This window comes from Haliotis cracherodii, unplaced genomic scaffold (assembly GCF_022045235.1).
Source record: "Haliotis cracherodii isolate W230 unplaced genomic scaffold, xgHalCrac1.p SCAF_5, whole genome shotgun sequence".
In the NCBI taxonomy this organism is placed as follows: Eukaryota; Metazoa; Mollusca; class Gastropoda; order Lepetellida; family Haliotidae; genus Haliotis; species Haliotis cracherodii.
The window spans coordinates 34,633,444-34,653,006 of NW_027266308.1; the positions used below are offsets into that span (position 1 = coordinate 34,633,444).

The 19,563-nt window shown below is 39.9% G+C and overlaps 1 protein-coding gene across 1 annotated transcript; it reads left to right on the forward strand.

Annotated features, from left to right (window-relative positions):
• The first annotated feature begins 1,456 nt into the window (after positions 1–1,456).
• On the forward strand, positions 1,457–16,273 carry LOC139443662 (glutamate receptor ionotropic, kainate 3-like). The gene is made up of 7 exons (XM_071224606.1): positions 1,457–1,499; positions 3,448–3,582; positions 4,123–4,262; positions 10,831–11,155; positions 11,850–12,070; positions 13,409–13,674; positions 16,042–16,273. Exons 1-7 carry the CDS (start codon positions 1,457–1,459, stop codon positions 16,271–16,273), a joined length of 1,362 nt encoding a protein of 453 aa, XP_071080707.1.
• The last annotated feature ends 3,290 nt before the right edge of the window (positions 16,274–19,563 follow it).

Consider the following 19,563-nt stretch of genomic DNA (forward strand, 5'->3'; position numbering starts at 1 on the left):
TCTATAGAAGCGTAGTAGCCAGTTGTAGGATGTAGATATGTGTTAGAGCCATTATCAAGAACACATAAATCATTATTTGAGCAGATATCCACGAGTATCTTTCCCTTTGTATTGGTATTATTACTACCCCAAAGTGGATAATGAGCGTTGAAATCTCCCAGGATAATGTAGGGTTTAGGGAGTTGGTCCTAAAAGTCCTGCAGATCAGACTGCCAAAGAGAGGATGATGGTTGACTATCTAGCGAACACAAAGTAAAAACAAATATGCAGTGTGACACGGACTGCAACTGCCTGAAGAGGGGTATTGAGCGGAACAGGTACCCTGCCTCACCAAAATAGAAGTATCCTTATGTAGCCATTTCACCTGGAGGAGAGAAGCAACGATAGGAATTATAATGTCTTAAATCAAATTTGTCTGTGGATTTTAGGTATGTTTCTTGCAAACATATGCTGATGGTTTGAAATCGTGAATTATAAGTTGCAAATCCTAGTCCCCTTCAGCTCCACTGAACAATATGCAAAGACATCATCTCTTCGAAAGTTGAAATGGGGATCTACCCCGCCCTTTCTAAGGGGGCGATAAGCTATGTGTCCTATGATGGCTGTTGTCGGACACATCCATGTCCTTGAGAGATCCAAACTTGTTAAGCAATTGGATCTGGTTGTCTGAATTAGCAGAGAGTGAAATAACTTCAGGAGATTCCGTTTTGGTCCAAGTATAATCTGTCTGACATGCAACATGGTAGGTACATACGAAATGTTTGTAGATTGTACTTGTTGTTACTCTGGCTGGCTCTCGGTATTAAGGGAATAAAACAAGGATTGGTCGGCTCGTAGTCAGTATACAATGTCTTAGCGGTGTATCCGTGTTAAACTGCCACATTGTATCTCAGTAGACAGGCAGTATAAAACCGGAAATAGAGTACAGGTAACTTATGCAGTCAGCAATCACCAAGCTTAGGACACTATACTTGCTACATAGCAAAATGTTCACAAAATTTATGTAATGATTCGTGGCATCGTGTTTTACTTTTAGATATAACCGCATGATTATATTTCTCATCATGTCCCTTTCAGTTCTGTTGCAATGTCTCACAGACTTCGACAGTCGGATTGATGACGAAGTACGTAATTTTGATAACGCTGGCAAATATTATTTGCTTGGCAATTTATAGATTTTTTGACGCATACATAATTAACAGCTTCATGTACACATCGTTTCATTCAATATTGTCAGGATATTTGTTTGATTGATTGATTACAATAACAGTAAAACACAGTCGACAATACTGCGCACATCTTCGTGGTATTCTGCTGAAACTGTGACACAAATGTCACACTGAAAATATTTTTTCACACTTGTGAAAGGAACCAGATTCGAAACGTCAACGCCAAACGTTAGTCTCGAATATCTGCCAAAACAGATTCCACTGGACGTGAAAGAAACCACAGAGAAATGGTCATACTACTCACCATCTTACACACCATCTACTTTGCAGGTAAGTTTTTAAGGTAGGTAACATCCGTAAATTGTCACCGAAAACAATTAAAAACACAAAAACGATAGAAGTCACCAAAATCCGAGAGCCTGACCATCGATCCATTCTAGTCAACCCTTACACCAAGCATTGGTTCCCGGAGACCTGCTACATTGCCTCAACGAGGAGAGTGCGTGACGGAATGGCTCATATGACACAGTTGAACCAATAAACTCAACTCGAAAGGGTGCACGGGAATCACGCACGTTGAGACACCCAACGCTAACACCGTATTCGTTTTTCGTTCGTATATGTTTTTCGTCAATGTTTTAAAACATTCTTTCCCAAATTATCGTGCAATTTCCGGGTATAAATTACGCACGGATCTGTTCCCTATCATTGGTTGCGATGATTAACACCAAAGAAAATGCCAAGACTGACCGCTATCCAGAGGGAGAGAGCCATAGGTATGCTCCAAGATGACCATTACCAGACTGGTCGCACGTCTCCGACAGACTGGCAGAACCGCAGACCAAAGGTCACGACCCCGCAGGATGACCGCTATTTACGGGTACTTCATCTGAGGAACAGATTTCTTACTGTGACGTCATCAGCTGCCAACAGCTAAGGACATCCGGTCAGCAGACAAACAGTGACCAGACGACTACGATATTATGGTCTCCGGGCTTATCGCCCTTTCAAGGGCATGACCTTGACCCCTCAACATCGACGTGCCAGATTGACGTGGTGCAGGCAAACTCAGCGATGGCAGAAAGGGAATGGCGGCGAGTGCTGTTTAGTGACGAGAGCAGGTTCCAACTCTTCAAACCTGATGGGCGGACGCGAGTTTATCGACGACGTGGTGAACGTACGGCTCCTTGTTGTGTCCAGGAGGTGGAACCTTACGGGGGCGGAAGTGTGATGGTCTGGGGCGGCATTTACGGGGACGAGAAGACGGAACTTGTCACCATCGAAGGCAATCTGACAGCACAACGCTACATTGACAATATCTTACGGCCAGCAGTACTTCCTTTCATCCAGTGTCAACAACGGACGGTGTTCCAACAAGATAACGCCACACCCAAAAAAGCCCGTATTACTAGAGACTTCCTCAACGCCAAGAACGTGACTGTCCTGCCGTGGCCAGCTCGATCACCAGAACTGTCACCCATAGAACATCTCTGGGACCAACTGGGGCGTCGTCTGCGGAAACGTCAACATCCTCCCTTCATCTTCCCGTGAGGAATGGAATCGGATACCTGCAGTCGATGTGAGGACGCTTGTCTAGTCAGTTCGACCCCGCATTCGAAGATGCATTGCCGCTCATGGAGGTCATATCCCGTATTGAACGGTCTGGGCCGTTGTCACCTTAAAGTTGTAACCGATGTTGTTGATCGAATACCGGACGAATGACCCCTTGTCAAGAAATGTCCCTGTTGGAGGTCAAGGACTTTGTTGTTGAATTAGTAAATTCGCATTTTACTGTTCTGAATGATGAATTTCTACAATACAATTGTTATTGCTGCTTAAAATTGTGTTGGTCATATTTTGGCCGTCAGTTTATAATTAGTAAATGCACTACATACAAGATTATCACTCACTTTTAGATATATATTACAATAAGATCAGAACGAGAACAAAGATAATGGACACTCGCTCTACAGAAACCACAGAGCTTCATTGATATTGCCAGAATTATAAGGTTGGGTGCCTGTCCAATCTATCTGTTAAAGACAATACATGTAGTTTCACCCAGAACTGATAAAGGTGCAAGAAACACGCAAACGGGATTCGTTTCAACTGAATCAGGCATGGCTTTAGAGAATACTTAGAGAACTGCTTAAATTATCTTCATGGAAAGAATATTGATTAGCAATGTGTAGTCAAAATATAATATGTCTCGATTAGTTCGCTGATGATAAATATTTAAGTTTGTGAACTTGTGATGATATACGTTTTGTTCACTCAGAAGGAAGATTACTTAACGTGAATGCAATATCCAAAGAAGTTTCACCGGTACAATCGGAACCTGCCATGTTCATCGCCGATGTCATTAGATCCTTCGACTGGACATCACTCTGCATCCTGCATGACACTTCGTCAGGTAACATCGTAGTAATCCTGATTCATCTCCTAGCGATAAACACAAATGAAACATGAATATGTTCAATGGAATATGTGAACTCTGGGGTGAGTTGCGTTTAACGCCACTTTAAACAGTATTCCTGATATATCAAGGCATGTCAGCTTAATGTGGTAGGAAAGTCCCGAAGTGATGAGGGGTCTCAGACGTTTACCACGAGCACGGGTATGGCGCCTTAGACGGCTGGGTCAGCCTCATGTGTAATTGGGGATGGCGCAATCGTAAAAAATGCTTATGTGTATGGATACGTCGCAATGCTCCTTAAGGATGCTGTAGAGCTCGAGGTATACGTGTTAATCAGGGTTTGTTACATTGTAAATTATTCAGTCATAATGTTACATCAATAATGCTAAGGAGGAATTCTGGGTTTTGAGTTTTAGATACTGCAATCGTATTTATCTTACGTTACCACAACAATCTTTCTTAAAGTTTGTAATATCCCAATATTTAAATGTAGATTAATTCTAGAGCAAAATCTACACTCTTTCCTATTACTTGTAGGATATACAGTAGCATCGCTGCTCTCTGCCATGGCGTCAAAGACAACTTCCTGTAAAATCCTAGACTTCAACATTGACGAAACAGATGTGAATGACGTCCTGAAGACAGTGAACGTCATCATGTCTCCATCCATCAACATAGTACTGGTCTGCAAACCCCGTGGTGCTTTATATACTCTCAAAATGGTTCGTGAAAAGCAAGGCATCATCTGGTGCTCCTGTAATGACTTACCTCGTCATTCAAATATTTGATTGTCATATCGAAGACCTTGGATGCATTAGCTACATGGGTACAATGCATGAAACCCATTGTTGGACATCAGTGTAATATAACCGTCAAGGATTGGGCCCATTAGGCATTTCATGATTCTTAGGTTGTAGGTTTGAAGTCCAAGTTCATCCTGATGATGATTCTTTGTTTGTTAACACCCAGGCACGTGGCTTTCCCAAAATGTGTAAACGTTGAAGATTGCATTACTTCCCGCGTACATTTACCTGGTATGCCGTGATATGACAAAATACTGTTAAATACAACTCATTTACCCACTGACATTTCCCAATTTACGATCGTAGATATTTGTTTCCATGCTCTTTAGAAGCGATTATTGACTAATAACTCGTTACTGGTACATTAGACCTTCATATATATTGGACATATCTTGGACATATCTTGGATATATATATATATATATATATATATATATATATATATATATATATATATATATATATATATATATGTATATATATATATATATACATATATATACATATATATGAATGATATTGACATATTGATGTTGACCCATGAATCACAGATACAGCTAAATGCAAATGTTTGCACCATACACGTGATGAATTGCGTGAACGTCTGCTTTTCAGCAGTAGATTATTTCTTTTAAATTTGAGTTTTGAAATATTGTTCTGTTGAGGGTATTTAAAAACATGCAAATCTGTTCCAATACTCTTTACCTCTCTTCGTCTGCAACATGTTTGAGCTGACAAAAATACAGTGTTACTGAAGTACTCTAAAACTTTTCTCGTCAGGCAAATATTTATGACAGCTCTTCGAACAGAACAACTGACTACAGACACCTCTCCAAGTGGATAGTCCTTACAGAGAGACGTACATTGCTTGATATCCATCAACTGGCTCTGGACTTGGAAAATGTCATTTTCGTATCACCACGTCCACAGGTGAGAAGGGAAAGTACAAAACAATAGATTGGGATGTATTGTTCTGGGTTTTCTTTCGCATTTCTTGCATCATTGGTCGCCAGGGTCATTTTAGACTTTATTACAAATACCAAGTGCAGCTGTGTGTCTTGTAAGACATAATACCTTGCTTGAATTAATGGACCACGGTCTTCTAGTAACCTTGAACAAGACCTTAAACAGAAATCACTTTATCTGACCCAGGAATTGTTGTTATTAAGTTTGATTTGTGACAAAACAATTGGTCACTTTTTTATACTTCCTGGCCAAACATTAAGGTACACTCAGTATGTCAATTTACAAATCGCTTGATTTATTAAGTCACACCACAGAAGTTAATGCTGTTTATTTGTTTCAAACCCTATTTATTTGTTTCAAAAGATTGAATGTGATAGTAAATATTCCAAAATTAAATTTATATTTATAAATGCCCTTTCCCAGAATCAGTCAAAATGTCAAAGAAATGAAAGACATTTTCAGATTGCATGTACCGTGACTGAGAGAAATGTTCAGTCATTATGGCAAATTGACCGAATTTAGCTGTAAAATATACATTCCTATTAGAGGTGTCTAGTGAGCTTGAGCAAGTGACGCGACCGCACATACCGGCGAAAGGTAAGTTCTTAAGTTATGTGTTGATTCCCAAAATATGTTTACCCACAAATCTATACGCAAAAGAACCTAGTGTGAAACCAACAAGCGGTATACGATCAACAAATGTATTATAAAATTCATTAGGTTTACAAATTCACGCAAATTACTGCACAGCAATTACAGTGGAAGTACACAATAGAGTGATACTACAATATTCAATGACAGTATATAATATGATGGCAGTGGTCAATATCAGATACAAAATTACAGTTGTGATAGCAGAGCAAAAGTCAATGATAATAATACATATTCACCCAGTGGCGACAATGGTCAAGCTTCCGAGATGGGCTGGGCAGGGAATCAGGGATGATGGGCGATTCTCACATGAAAGCTGGCACCGAAGCGATGAAATGCGTAAGAGATACGCAAACACGCTATTGTGCCCTAGAATACAACCTACCCAGCCAGTGGAATGTTCAACACAGTGCCCTCAACAGTTCATCGGCACTAGAAACATTACCATAACATCAACACCGTAACACATTAACACCGTCCGCGGTATACGGGACCGGAAGGTTACACACCACACTTACATCTAAATATAGTAACTTCTTGATGACTCATCACTGTCCAAACACAATGCAATGAGCGTCTACCGACTCCCTACAGAAACAATGCCACACAGCTACGATCACCTTTAAACAATAGAATACACTGCTATATAATTCTTATTCCCAATGAACATGAGGCACAACCAATCATGAGTCTGCTTTTGTCAAAATCGCAGTACAAACATTTCAAAAATTACTGAACATTTCGTTGTGGGGGAAATGTTTGACACTCCTGCAGTATTGGAGACATTTCAAAGGACAGAGTCATTCTTAGAAATTACCGTTTAGTGTTTTTGTCCATAGATGAACATGTTATTAACATGTTCATTCAGAACAATGATATTCAACTATATTGTAATAGGATAAAGAAGGAGTTGTTGTTTCAACATTGCAAGGGACTGGGACTGCAGGAAGACTCGTTCCTGTCACGTCATTTCGGATGAAGGAAGCCTTCCCAAATATGAAGTACGGCTATAACAACAGAACACTGTTAGTATCGATGATGAAAGGGGTGAGTTGTTATTATATGTCGCGTATAGCCTTATGACATTGATACATTGCTGATACCAATGCTGGTACATTGTCTGATACAACTTAGCAGGTTAAGTTGATTTTGTTTGTTGTTGAACGCCGCACTCAGCAATATTCCAGTCTCTTCTTATGTATCGCCAGACAATAATAAGTCTCGATTATCTGCTGAAACGGATTTCATTGGGCGTAAGAGGGCAAAACAGTGGTTTAAAATATTTAACTTTGAAACAAGACAGATATTAAATATTCTCTAAAATCATGCCTGATTTCATTCTTCGTTCATTCATGTGACGATTACAGTCTGCATGTGTCTTGCACTGTTATTAGTTCATGGCACATAATTATTGCCTATGAATCATCGTTTATTATTTTGTTTTTGCAATCCCAACAAAATCACAATGAAGGCGTACATGTATGATGTCATGATGACTATGGCCAATGTAATGGCTCAAAAGTTGAACTTCAGGTAAGTTTGAACATTTAGAGTGCGTGAGTTCGGTATACTGCCACTGTTGACAGTATATATTTCATATCAAAGTGGTCGAGCTCATAGGAGAGAAGGATCTGAAGTGATTTCAACAAGGGTTTCAGGACAATGTCATTAATATAGTCAGGTGATGAATGCATGCTCATTGTATTTGTATATGAATCAGGAGAATACATTTAAAATGAACTTGCCACTCTAATTGTAACTTTTTAAATTCCTTTGTAGTTACCGTTTTGAATTATGAATCAGCGCTTTTGCATAACTTCGCTATTGTAATACCTAAGACATAATAGATGGTTGCTCGGATGATGTGTTATCAGATGTGAGTGAACAAACTTAAGAGAATTATACGTTTCTTAATATTTTTCAGCATTCAGGTCATAGAACCGCCTGATAAAGCATGGGGAAATGAAGACAATGGTACTTGGAATGGTCTGATAGGACAATTACAAAAAAGGGTAATGCAATAATTTGGTTGTTTGTGAACGGTGGATTATAAAAGAATTGAATAGTCAGTGTTCAGTCTTAAATTAGCGTTTTCGAATATAATAAATTTGATAAAATATAAAATCAGGCCCGGTTAAACGCTCTCGTAATAAACACTATTGTAGTGGAAAGGCATAGCGATTATGGTATGCTTTACAACGTGTCCCGTCATATCAGTCGATAAACACATAGGTTCCATGAAGAACATGATAGACGCACCATTTCAGAGACGTTGAACTGCTTCGTTGTTCAGACCAAACTACATATTCATCATGATATGCGTTATCGCCAAACAGTATGTCTCGTTAACACAACTTCCTCGTTGAATGGTAAAATGACATGGTCTTTATACGTCATGGCGACCACAAGAATTGAGCGTATTAAGCTCGTTTTAACTTTAATATGTCTCAAAAGCACACACAAGCTTGACATAAATAACGAAAATGATTCGAAAAGTGCTTTAATGATATCTCATGAAATTCCATTTCATTTCGGTTCCCAACGAGCTATCTAATCGATGTGGTTGCACGGTTGTGCCAGTAGTCTTAGGCGTCGCGATTCACTGTACGCCAAACTGATATGGTATTGAGTCGTCGGACCCATCACATTCAGATATAATTACAGGTACAAATATTTATTGTACCTTTTCGCGAACACCTGGTACCATCACTATCTGGGAGTGATTCAAAATACATGCTCATGATATAGTCGGTTTCGTACAATCAATGAATATGGAAAGGGTTTTGTGGCTTTTATTTTAATTACCCGAACTGGAGTTTGATAAGATTAAGGGCACAAAGTTCACAAAATGTCTTTGCACTAAATATGTTCATTAAAATGATCCTCAACATATTCACTGTAAATCCTTGTTTTCTTTCTTTTAGTACAGTTACAGATAGTTCGAATCTAGAAATGCATGCGATCCACATAATTCAAAGGTGTGATCTGTTCACATCTAAGTCAAGGCACCGTTAGGAAGATTTGTTTATAGACTCCGAAGTTTGACACCTCGCATTTGTAAACACATCGGTGGCTAAATCAGTGTTTGAAGGGACCGTCATATAGTTCTGATAGTGTATTCCATATATCGCTGATCCTAATCAGTATCTAAAGTGGTTCTACTCCATTTGTCCAGAATCAGATATTCTTCAAGCGGTGCCTAGTCGAACCCACCGAAAACCTTTCGTAGAAAGTGAAGACTCCCAAACATTACAGCCTGCTGCATAACCCAGGGTGTCAGAAGGACTGGGTACTCTCACAATGTCATCAGATTAGGAGGTACCAAACCTAAGGCACCAAGAACAATGGGGGGTCTGACAACTTGGTACTTGGGATGCATGCGGGACATTTCGAGAGCGAGGTCCGCATATTTTGCTTTGTTTTTCCTGAATCTTGTCAATCACATTAGTGTCAAAAGGAACAGAGACTTCGGTGACATAAATGGTTTCATTGGATTTATCAAACAGACAAAGTGAGATTTGTTGGCCTGCATATGTCTGAGGCTGTATACGGGCCTATTCCATTATGGCAACTGTATATTCTGGGTCGTGCCATGCATGGACCTCTGTGTCGAAGCCAACAGCATGGAGAAGCCAGTATTAAATGGACCTAGCCACACCATCTCAGTTAAGAAACTGTGCCAAAGCTGTCCATCTGCTGAAAAAGTGTTCATATTTACATTTCGATGCAAAATCACATGTAAACCGTTTCGAGTGGGAGGTGACTGGTCCTGGTGACTGGTCACTTTCAAGGCCAGCCGACTTCATGCAATCGAAGGAATCTGCAACACACTACATAAACTCGATGCAGTGGTAGTTCAGGGAGTTCGCTTGGTTGACACTCATTTCTGTACCAGCAGTACAACAACCATCAACAAAATCAACATTGACATTGAGATTATGTCCAACATCCCTGGCTTGTTTAAGAAGACTGTGGAATGCCTTGTCTTCATCATGGTTCTAAGTAATACACACTGAGACGAAGATATTAAAACAAGTAGTCAAATTGATGCGGCGTTGTTGCATTGCCTCGCTTATATTCTTTATTCCATGTTTTCAATATATTAATCATGCGCGTCAACCCGAGAACCTGATTATGTCACATGCTGAATATTGTAAATCATTGTATTTTGTAATTCTTTGCTTTGTTTTGTAATGCAACAACATGACAGTGTCCCTTCTAGGATTCTATGCCCATGTAACGAAATAGTAACAGAATTGTGTTTGTAAATGGTAAGATTTTTCAAGCAACCCACATCCATATCTTTGTTTATGAAAGGGATATACATATTTACTTACGCATGTGCTTGTGGTACTGAATTGGAAATAAAAACACGTCAACGCCAGAGGATAACCAGTCTCGAATATCAGCCGAAACAGAATTACACAGGTAAAGGTGGAATAGCGTGTGAAAATGATATGAATGGATCACTCAAAATCAGTGATGACACCAAGTGTCCGCGAAAAGCGTAAGCATGTCCTGCCCTTACGGTACCACCCGACACTCACACTCACACAATTTGCTAAAAAGGTAACTGTTTGTTTGTTGCCTGACGCTATACACTGCAGTACCCCTACCCCAGGCGACTGCGGCCTGTACACAAACCAGATACAATCAAATGATGGACCAGAAAACACAGTGACACGATGGAGCAAAGATTCTGCAGCTTATAAGTAAATGAAAACGTTTGAGAAATATGTTCGTTTTGGAAAAAAAGTGGGGGCACTTTTTCTATCTCTGGCATTTCTTTTGTTTGTTAATTCAGCATCATTGATATCTTTTGTAGGAGGTGGATATGGTTGCATCTGGTTTAACGATTTCTGATGACAGAGCAACTGTGATGGATTACCTTCTTCCCCCATTTACCACCGCCTACACGCGTGTCATGTACAGGGAACCGGACGTCGACCAGTACAGATGGCTGTTGCTGTTGAAACCTTTCAAACAAATGGTGTTCGTGGTGTTCGGGGTGTGTGTGGTTTGTGTTCTTCTAATTTATGGAGTTACAGAATTGCATCCAAGACATGGAACTCCTGGAGATACATTAAAAACGAAAAAGGAAATCCTGTCGAACATGTCATGGTTTATTCTTGGATCAATGCTGAAACAAGGTATGGTCCTCATTCTCTGTCTTTAGTGATGTATGCCATTTATGTTATTGTTTTGTTTTCCATGAATAACATTATCATTGAGTTTTAAACACATGGTAACAATCCGGGTAATGTTGGGCAGTCAGGTGACAATATGTAGGCTAAATTTCGCAGCGTGTGCAGCGTACGTTCATTACCAGGACGAACTGCAAGAAAACAAACCATGCAGATGTAATATTTATAGCATTATTGACAAGATCAACGCTAAATATAACCGCTCGCAGTCGCCTGACCTCCGATTGTCAGTAACCACCTGAGCAAGACTCAGCATTCATGCTTATAGCTAGCAAAATGGATATTTGAACAGCGCACTTAACAATTTCTGTCATTACTGTAATTGGTATTCCGTCACGGCGAAATGGGTTGTTTTCACTTTATAAGTATTAACACACACATAACTCTGTTCGTGACACATAACCCTGTTCGTGAATTCATTTTCACGGTATTTCGTGATTCTGTTTCAAGTGGCGAGGACTATATTAATCATTTAAAACACGTCCCCTTCACAGATGCAGAGGTGTGCGATATGGATCTCCTCCAAATTAAGCTGACACGCCGTGAAGTAACTGAAATACCCTTTGTTCAAAGAAGTGTGAAATCCAACTCACTCCCAATCTGTGTATATCTAGATTAATACTTTGCTGATTGATTACAGGTAGTACCTACACATTCACCGGTGTATCTGGTCGGGTTATAACATTTTTCTGGTGGATCTTTCTCATTGTCATCACGTCTGTCTACACTGCAAAACTTGTCGCCTTCCTTTCTGTGAAGAAGTCCGAACCTCCACCATTCAACAATCTCCAGGAACTCTCTGAAAGACTTGACTACACGATAGGATTCCCGACTGAAGGTTTTGCTCGAACATATTTCCAGGTACACACGTTAGGTTCTCGTGGTTTAAACTAAGTTTTTGTTGTGTTTGTGTAGTAGCGGGCAAGGCTCCGGTTAGGGCGGTAAACACAGAACAGGCTACTGGGGTGTGAGTTGACAGCTGCTTTTATTTGCACACACGCTAGTTGTTTCTGAACTCACTGTGTGGCAATGAGCTGGCAACTATGTCAGCGTTGGCAGATCACAGGCATCGTAATAACATCGATTGCCATATTCTTATAGAGATCCTGAACACAACAAATATAAATCATCCACTGATTTGAATCCAGTCCACAGAACCACTGATTTCCTTCAAGTGTAAGTGACCAAATAATTTAGCAAAGTCAGCAAAAAACAGAAGAAACCTTTTACTTACATAATACAGAAGCTGGGAAGGAAAACAAAGCAAGACGCTTGTGCTGTTGGTGACTGTATAGGTGAAAGTGGCTATTGTTATGTTAGTAGTTATGTAAGTACTGGAGCTAGTCTAATTGTTGTTGTTTTTATACTGCTCAAGTAATCTAGCTTGAGACAGAAACAGGTTAAAACAGAAACAATTAAAGGACTTTACTAAAATATTTACAAAATAGCAATAAAATCAACTCGGCCACATTTGTTCAGTGTGTTTGGGGCAATATCAGTGCATTATCACAGCAGCCTAATTGTTATCGTATAACCTGGGCAATATGAATACAAAACGTCAAAGTCAGAGCATAACAAGGCTCGATTGTCCGACGAAACAGATTCCACTGGGTATGAAATACAAAAGCGGTAACAATCATATGCATGGAAATCAGTGATGACACCATGTGTTCGCAAAATTTGTAAACATGTCCTGTCCTACGGTGGCACCCACAATTCACACAATGTACATAAAAAGATATGTGTTTGATAATTTTCAAAAGTCCTGCATCTCACTTCAACATCTCAGTTAAATCGAAAATAATTATGTGTACTTTAATGATCTACATACATAATACTATGCAAATACTTTTCATTTATTGATTCATTTGACTCAGTAGTGAACATTAAATAGAAGAAGGTAGCAATTTCAAAGGGACTGTCGTGTTTTCGGTATCAGGACCTCGGTAGTGACAGAAAGAACAACCGATAATATACAATAATCGAATGAGTGAGTTAAAATTTAAAGCCGCATCGGCATTATTTCAGCAATATGGCGACATATAAACGTGTGACTGAATCGGATACGACAAATGTAGAAAGGATCTCCTCTCTCACAAACATCAACCCCCCGATTTTTATTTCTGTCCATGATTTGCTTATAAAATACTTTTTTTTTCATGAAAGTGATATTAATCATTATATTTATATTAATTTCAGAATTCCAAGAGGGAGGACATTAAACAATTATGGAAAATGGTCCAACAAAAACACGTGACTGATCCTCGAGTTTTCTCGACTGACTACAACTATCATGTCAATGAAATGAAGAAAGGAAAATATGCCGCCATTGTGTTCACTATCATCTCCGACGTCTTAATGGCCAAGAACTGCAAACTCGCCTACCTCAGGGACTGGGCCTTGTATGAACAGATAGCTTTTGGAGTCCCTAAATCCTCGCCCTTGAAGTCAGAGTTGGAACGTGTGTATGTGATTTGATATTCTCTCCGACCACTGAAATATATAAGTTTTTACTTCAAAATAGCCCAGGGATTCCTAAACAGATCAGTGGTGAAGGTACCTTGCGGAACAAAGTTGCATCATGGTAATCAAGTAACTGCCCTCGTTGACATTACAAGCTTTTCACTACATACCCAGATAATTTCCAATACCATGAGGTTATGTTTAGTTTATCATAAATAAACCAGTATGTATTCTCTCAAATGTATGATACTATAAAAAATGCTAGTTTTGCCAGTTGTGTTTTGAGCAATATATTTTCAACATAACATTTGACTTTACCATTCAGTCTGTTTGTATGTGCGCAAAATTTGGATGTCCAAAATGACGCTATCAGGTGATACCTGCTTTTTATTATTATGATCATTGAGAAAAAGATTTAGTGGTTCTTTATGATGGGAGACACATTTCTTGTAATTACAATGATTTCCTCCAATGCCTTGTATTGAAACTAGGACAGGACTTAAAAATAAATAATTGAAACCTGAACTGCATAAACTCTTCACACAGAACGAAAATCCGACTTTTACTCCTTTGACAAAAATGCAAAAACATAGTGCAATACATGCAATGACCAAATTTTCTTATGATTTTCGATACGAACTAAATTGTGTCGTTATTGCATATGAAGCTGCACCTGTGAAACATACGACCATTGTTGATGGATGTATGCACAAGCACCATTGTCAAGAAAGTTATGACCGGATTTTCAGCAATATCAAAGCAAGAATTCCGAAGTTGATACCCCATTAAATATTTGACTATAGTGTGTTTCAATATGCATCTTTGTTGAGTTTCAACATTTACAAGAGTTTGATATATGAATAATACCTTGAGCAAAGAAACAGTGTCTAAGAAAGATACGTATCATTTCAATAAACAAACGTATGCATTGGAATAGTTTCTACATGATCGTAAAAGAAGATCGGGTTGTCAGGCTCGGTGATTGCGTGTCAGCATGCCCCGACGGCATGGATATCGTTGCTCACTAGAAAGTCTGGCCCAGCCTCGATTATTAACAAGCTGCTGCCATATAGCTGGAATATTGCTGTATCCGGCGTTAAACAATAACCAAAACAATTTTCACTTATGCTGATCACCTTTTCCATCAATGCTCATATCACTTCACTGACCTTACAACAAGGGTCTGCTTTGTAATATACGGCTACTTTTCACACTTTTAATCACTTCCCTTCACTCGGTTCTTCAGACAATAGTTTGTGGATGAGTTAAAGAGTGTTTTAAGATCTCACAACCGACAAATCATATAAAATATCAAAACCTTAACATCTTGTACATATCTCACCACCCCACCCCCACATAGCGTTGTAATCTCTGTTGTTAAAGGCATGCGTTATGTAGTATATTGCATACCATAAAGTTGTCATTACTTGAAAATTCAAATTGAAATCCGCTATCAACTCAAGATGTCACAGAGAGGGTCCAGACTCAATTTTATTACACACTGCGGTATTTAACACCAGACAAGCAAACACAGTTATTGTGTCTAGAAAGAGAAATACTTGCACTAATACTGCAATAGACGTGAAAAGAACATTGAGCTTAAAAGTTGCTGAACAGGGTAGAGCATTATCTCTGGCTAACTTCTGTTATGTTCTAAGTATGTCTCACATGTATATAGAAAAAACATTATTATGATCAGGGTTTCTCTCTATAATTTCTTCAAGTTTGAAGCAGATTGATCAAATTCTCGATCAACGTGCCTGTTCAAGGAACCATGCATCACGCGTTATAAATCTAGCACCAACGATCATATTAAACGTGCATCAAGCAGAGGCAGCACATACAAGTCACCCGGACATTTGCCTCCAAGCCATGGTCGGTCTTGGCTTCAGTAACGTAATTAGCTATATCACTGGACCGTTAAACAAATATATGGACAGACAGGGAATGCATTTCCTTCACCGAGAACAGGTTGCGCATTTCACAACTGTTGACTTTCTACTCTAATTCATCAGAAGAATGCAGTCGTTAGCCCAGTCAGCAAAGTAGCACTTGTTAGGTAGATAGATTTCGTTAAGACTCGTAATCGAGCTATCTCTTGTTCTTTCGAGACTGTTATAATATATAAAAACGCCCAAGTGACAGTGCATTGTAAAGATAAGTATGTGATGTCAAGGGTATTGACATCCGTCACATATATGCACAATATATATGTTCATTTCACACGCCAGAAAATACAGGAAAATGTTGACCATATTAAGACACCTATGTAATATGTGTTCATAGTGACTAAAGTGTTTTTGTATTTAAGACCCGCGTTAATATGTGGAAATTCGGCTATTTTAAATTCTAGTTTATGTTTGTTCCAGGATGCACATGCTGGTGGACACTGGGTGGCCAGGAAAATGGATGGATGACTTTGGCTGGCTGGTTGACAAAACTGGATGTGACTCTGAGAAGATTGTGACGCCAGTGACGCTTGACGAGGTTGGCGGAGTCGGAACAGCAGTAGCAGCCGGTGTGGGCTTGGGACTTCTGATACTGGCTCTAGAATGTCTCTATCATTATTGCATACGGTCACAGTATGGAAATGAAACCTAAGTAGTGGTGTAGAGTATGCAAATCCACGTACAGGACGAACACAACACGTGGCCATTAATTATATTGTAGGTATGGTATTTTGAGATACGCTATTAAAACAAAAACATGGCATTTCGTCTCATCCTTAGTTATATTATGTTCTTCATCTTATTATATTTATGTGAATGAACTGATGTACACTTGACGTTAAAATTCGCCAATTAAATAAGTTGCATACATAAACTTTCTTGGATTATATTCACAAATAATTTCATTGTGTACCAAATTTCTAAACATGGCATAATTAAATCAGAGATGGTAGTGGGTGTTCGTCATTTGGGTGCCCTATGGTGCACTTAATAATGTTTAATATACTTCTACAAATACGCTTTAGAAACAATACTACTCGCGATGCATGTTTTTCGAGATTTACACAGACGCCTGGCACAAACACAGAATCTTAAGCGACATGATACAATGGCTCGATCCTTTTATTACCGTCTCGCAATACTTGTGGTTAAATACAAAATTCTTTGGAATAGGCCCGTATACAGTCTCAGACATATCCAGGCCAACAAACCTGATCTTGTCCTTTTTGATAAATCCAATGAAATAATTTATATCATTGAATTTTCTGTCCCTTTTGACACTAATGTGATTGACAATATTGAAGAAAAGCATGGCAAATATGCGGACCTCGCTTTCGAAATGTCACGCTTGCATCCCAAGTACCAAGTTATCCGATTCCCCATTGTTCTCGGTGTCTCAGGTTTTGTACCTCCCAATCTGACACTGGCTGACTGACATTGGGAGAGTACCATGGCATGCTACCAGGAATACAGCACTTCTGACAATATGGGTAATGCAGAAGGCTGCAGAGATGGGGAGTCTTCACATTCGTCGAAACGTTCTGGGTGGGTTTGACGAGGCAGCGTTTCCCGGGAGAAGTCCCATTCGCTGTCTGGGCTGCGTGTAGAGGGGGCAGGGGCCCTGAGCTGATGATGAGTCTTACCAGTCTGACTGTGTGAGGATCGCCCAAACCCTCCTTGTTGCATTTTTATTTTAATCTGTACATAATAATAATGTACATATTTATAATGTGCTAAATCTAAACCCTAAAGCATGCCTAGAGTACTACATTATTACCCCGATCAATGGAGCAGTGTGCACTCGCTTATTATTCCAAGCTCCCTGGGAATCTGCAAGAGAGGCGCCAGAAGGTAACAGTCACAATACTATCTCATTCACTGCTGGGTAAACATAGGCACAGTTCGAACAAAGTCACTTGCCTTAGCAGACATCATATGTGCTACATGCGCTTCAGTGTGGGGAAGGGCCACGACACTCACAGGAGTCAAGCTGCCGAACGCTGTCACCCAACGTTGCTCACCTTCACCTGATTTGAGACCTCAGCGCTGAACATTGGTCCACGTGCCACCGCAATGTTGCATGTGAAAAGAGCAGTCAGCGCGAACCTTTAACCAAATGCATGAATATGATATCCCTGGAACTACAGTATTTGGTCAGAAACTTACGCATCTCAACAGATGAGAGCAAGAATTCTGGTTTGCGAATCACATCCCATTGTATTTGTGAACACATGTCCCGTAACCAAAGTGATAGTTCCTTATAATTAAGACATCGAGTAAGTGAGTAAGATTGTACACTGATGTAAGCAGAATTGCACATATACGACGGCGAGTAGATGACCTTTACGTTTTGTACCCATGTGGGGATTCGAACAAGGGCTTTCGGCGTGACGATCGCGAGAAAACAGTTTAACCACGAGGTAAGGTGAAAGGTGAAGTGAAATAGGGTTTAACGTCGCGTCCAAGATTATTGCACTTATATAGCGACGTGCATGCACGTATGTGTGAGTGGCTGCTTGTAATAGTCCGGACTGATGCCGATGTATAGTGCCAGCTCACTGTTTAACACTAAGACAGTATACTGACTCCGAACCGATCAGTCCTTGTTTTATCCCCTTAATGGCGAGCACCATACAGGGTAACAACAAGGACCCTTCTTTTAACGTCACTTGGTATGACGCGACCGGCGATCGAACCCCGGACGTTCCGCTCTCCATGCGTACGCCATTCCACTAGACCACGGTGGCGGTCCTGGTTGGCCCGAAATGTATGATTGAGTTCTATCTTGCGTGAATATATAACAAGCAAAGTTCAAACAATACTTTGACCTTCTGTCATTATGCGGGTATTCCCAAATATCCTTTGCGTTTGACATGATAGTCATAAGGCTAGCCCCAAAGAAACGTTCTGTGTACGTTTAATTATGGATTGATCTAGATAAACATATGCGTAGCTGCAAAGAACAACATAATGGGTAGGCGAACAAAACAGTAATGATCCAGATACCTTCAGTCACGTTCCCACTTGGAAACATGTGCCACGAGATCGCGCAAGGCTGCCTGCAATTGTTTGACTGCCATGAAAGTAATTCAGTTCTAAGATGCTTCGCTAAAAGATCAAAGGTGCCGACTGCACGTTATCCCGCGATAACTTAAGTGCCCTGTTTGAGTTTCGTCAGATTCGACTGACTTCATGATGCTATTTTAAGCAGCTCCCCCGTGCACTAACGTTTCCTTGGGAACATCGTTCTTTCATGACTGTCATTACTGTCAGTTATCGGTGAAATGGTTTCTTTAAACTTGTCGAATATTTGAATGTTATTAAATGGGAAGAAATATGGAAAGAGGATGTCAATCACTTCTCATACCGCAGGGTTTTCACAACTATATTTAAACCTCTGTGTCAGTGCCACATCTGCCACAAAGGCGGGCGTTGGTGCCCTGGAAATAACCAGAGATATGCCATACAGGTAAGCTCCTAACCACATATACTCTTGTTTCTCTGTGTACGACATTTAGCAACATACTGCAATCAAACAAAACGACCACTATCGCTTTTCTTTCGCCATGTTCCTCCCACGGCGACGCCATATATCACGCCACAGGCCCACGATTCCGGTTTCGTGGCTACAGGGCAACCAACTCGGGAAGCACACTGTTCCATGGCTTGCAGTTGCAGTTGCAGTTACGACAGAAAACACATCAACTCAAAATTACCAACGACACAGAACATCAGGTTTGGTTACAAGTGTTAGCACGGCCCCCACAAAACACTTGTGTAATGTGATTAAACTGAAGCCAACTGATATACTAGCTTAAAATTAAATCAGACTTATTGTCGCATGGGATCATTGCTAATCAAACACTGAAGAGATAATACAATGCGACTAATCTAACCATATACTACCCATTTTAGGGGTGTTGTATTATGTTTAAAACGTAT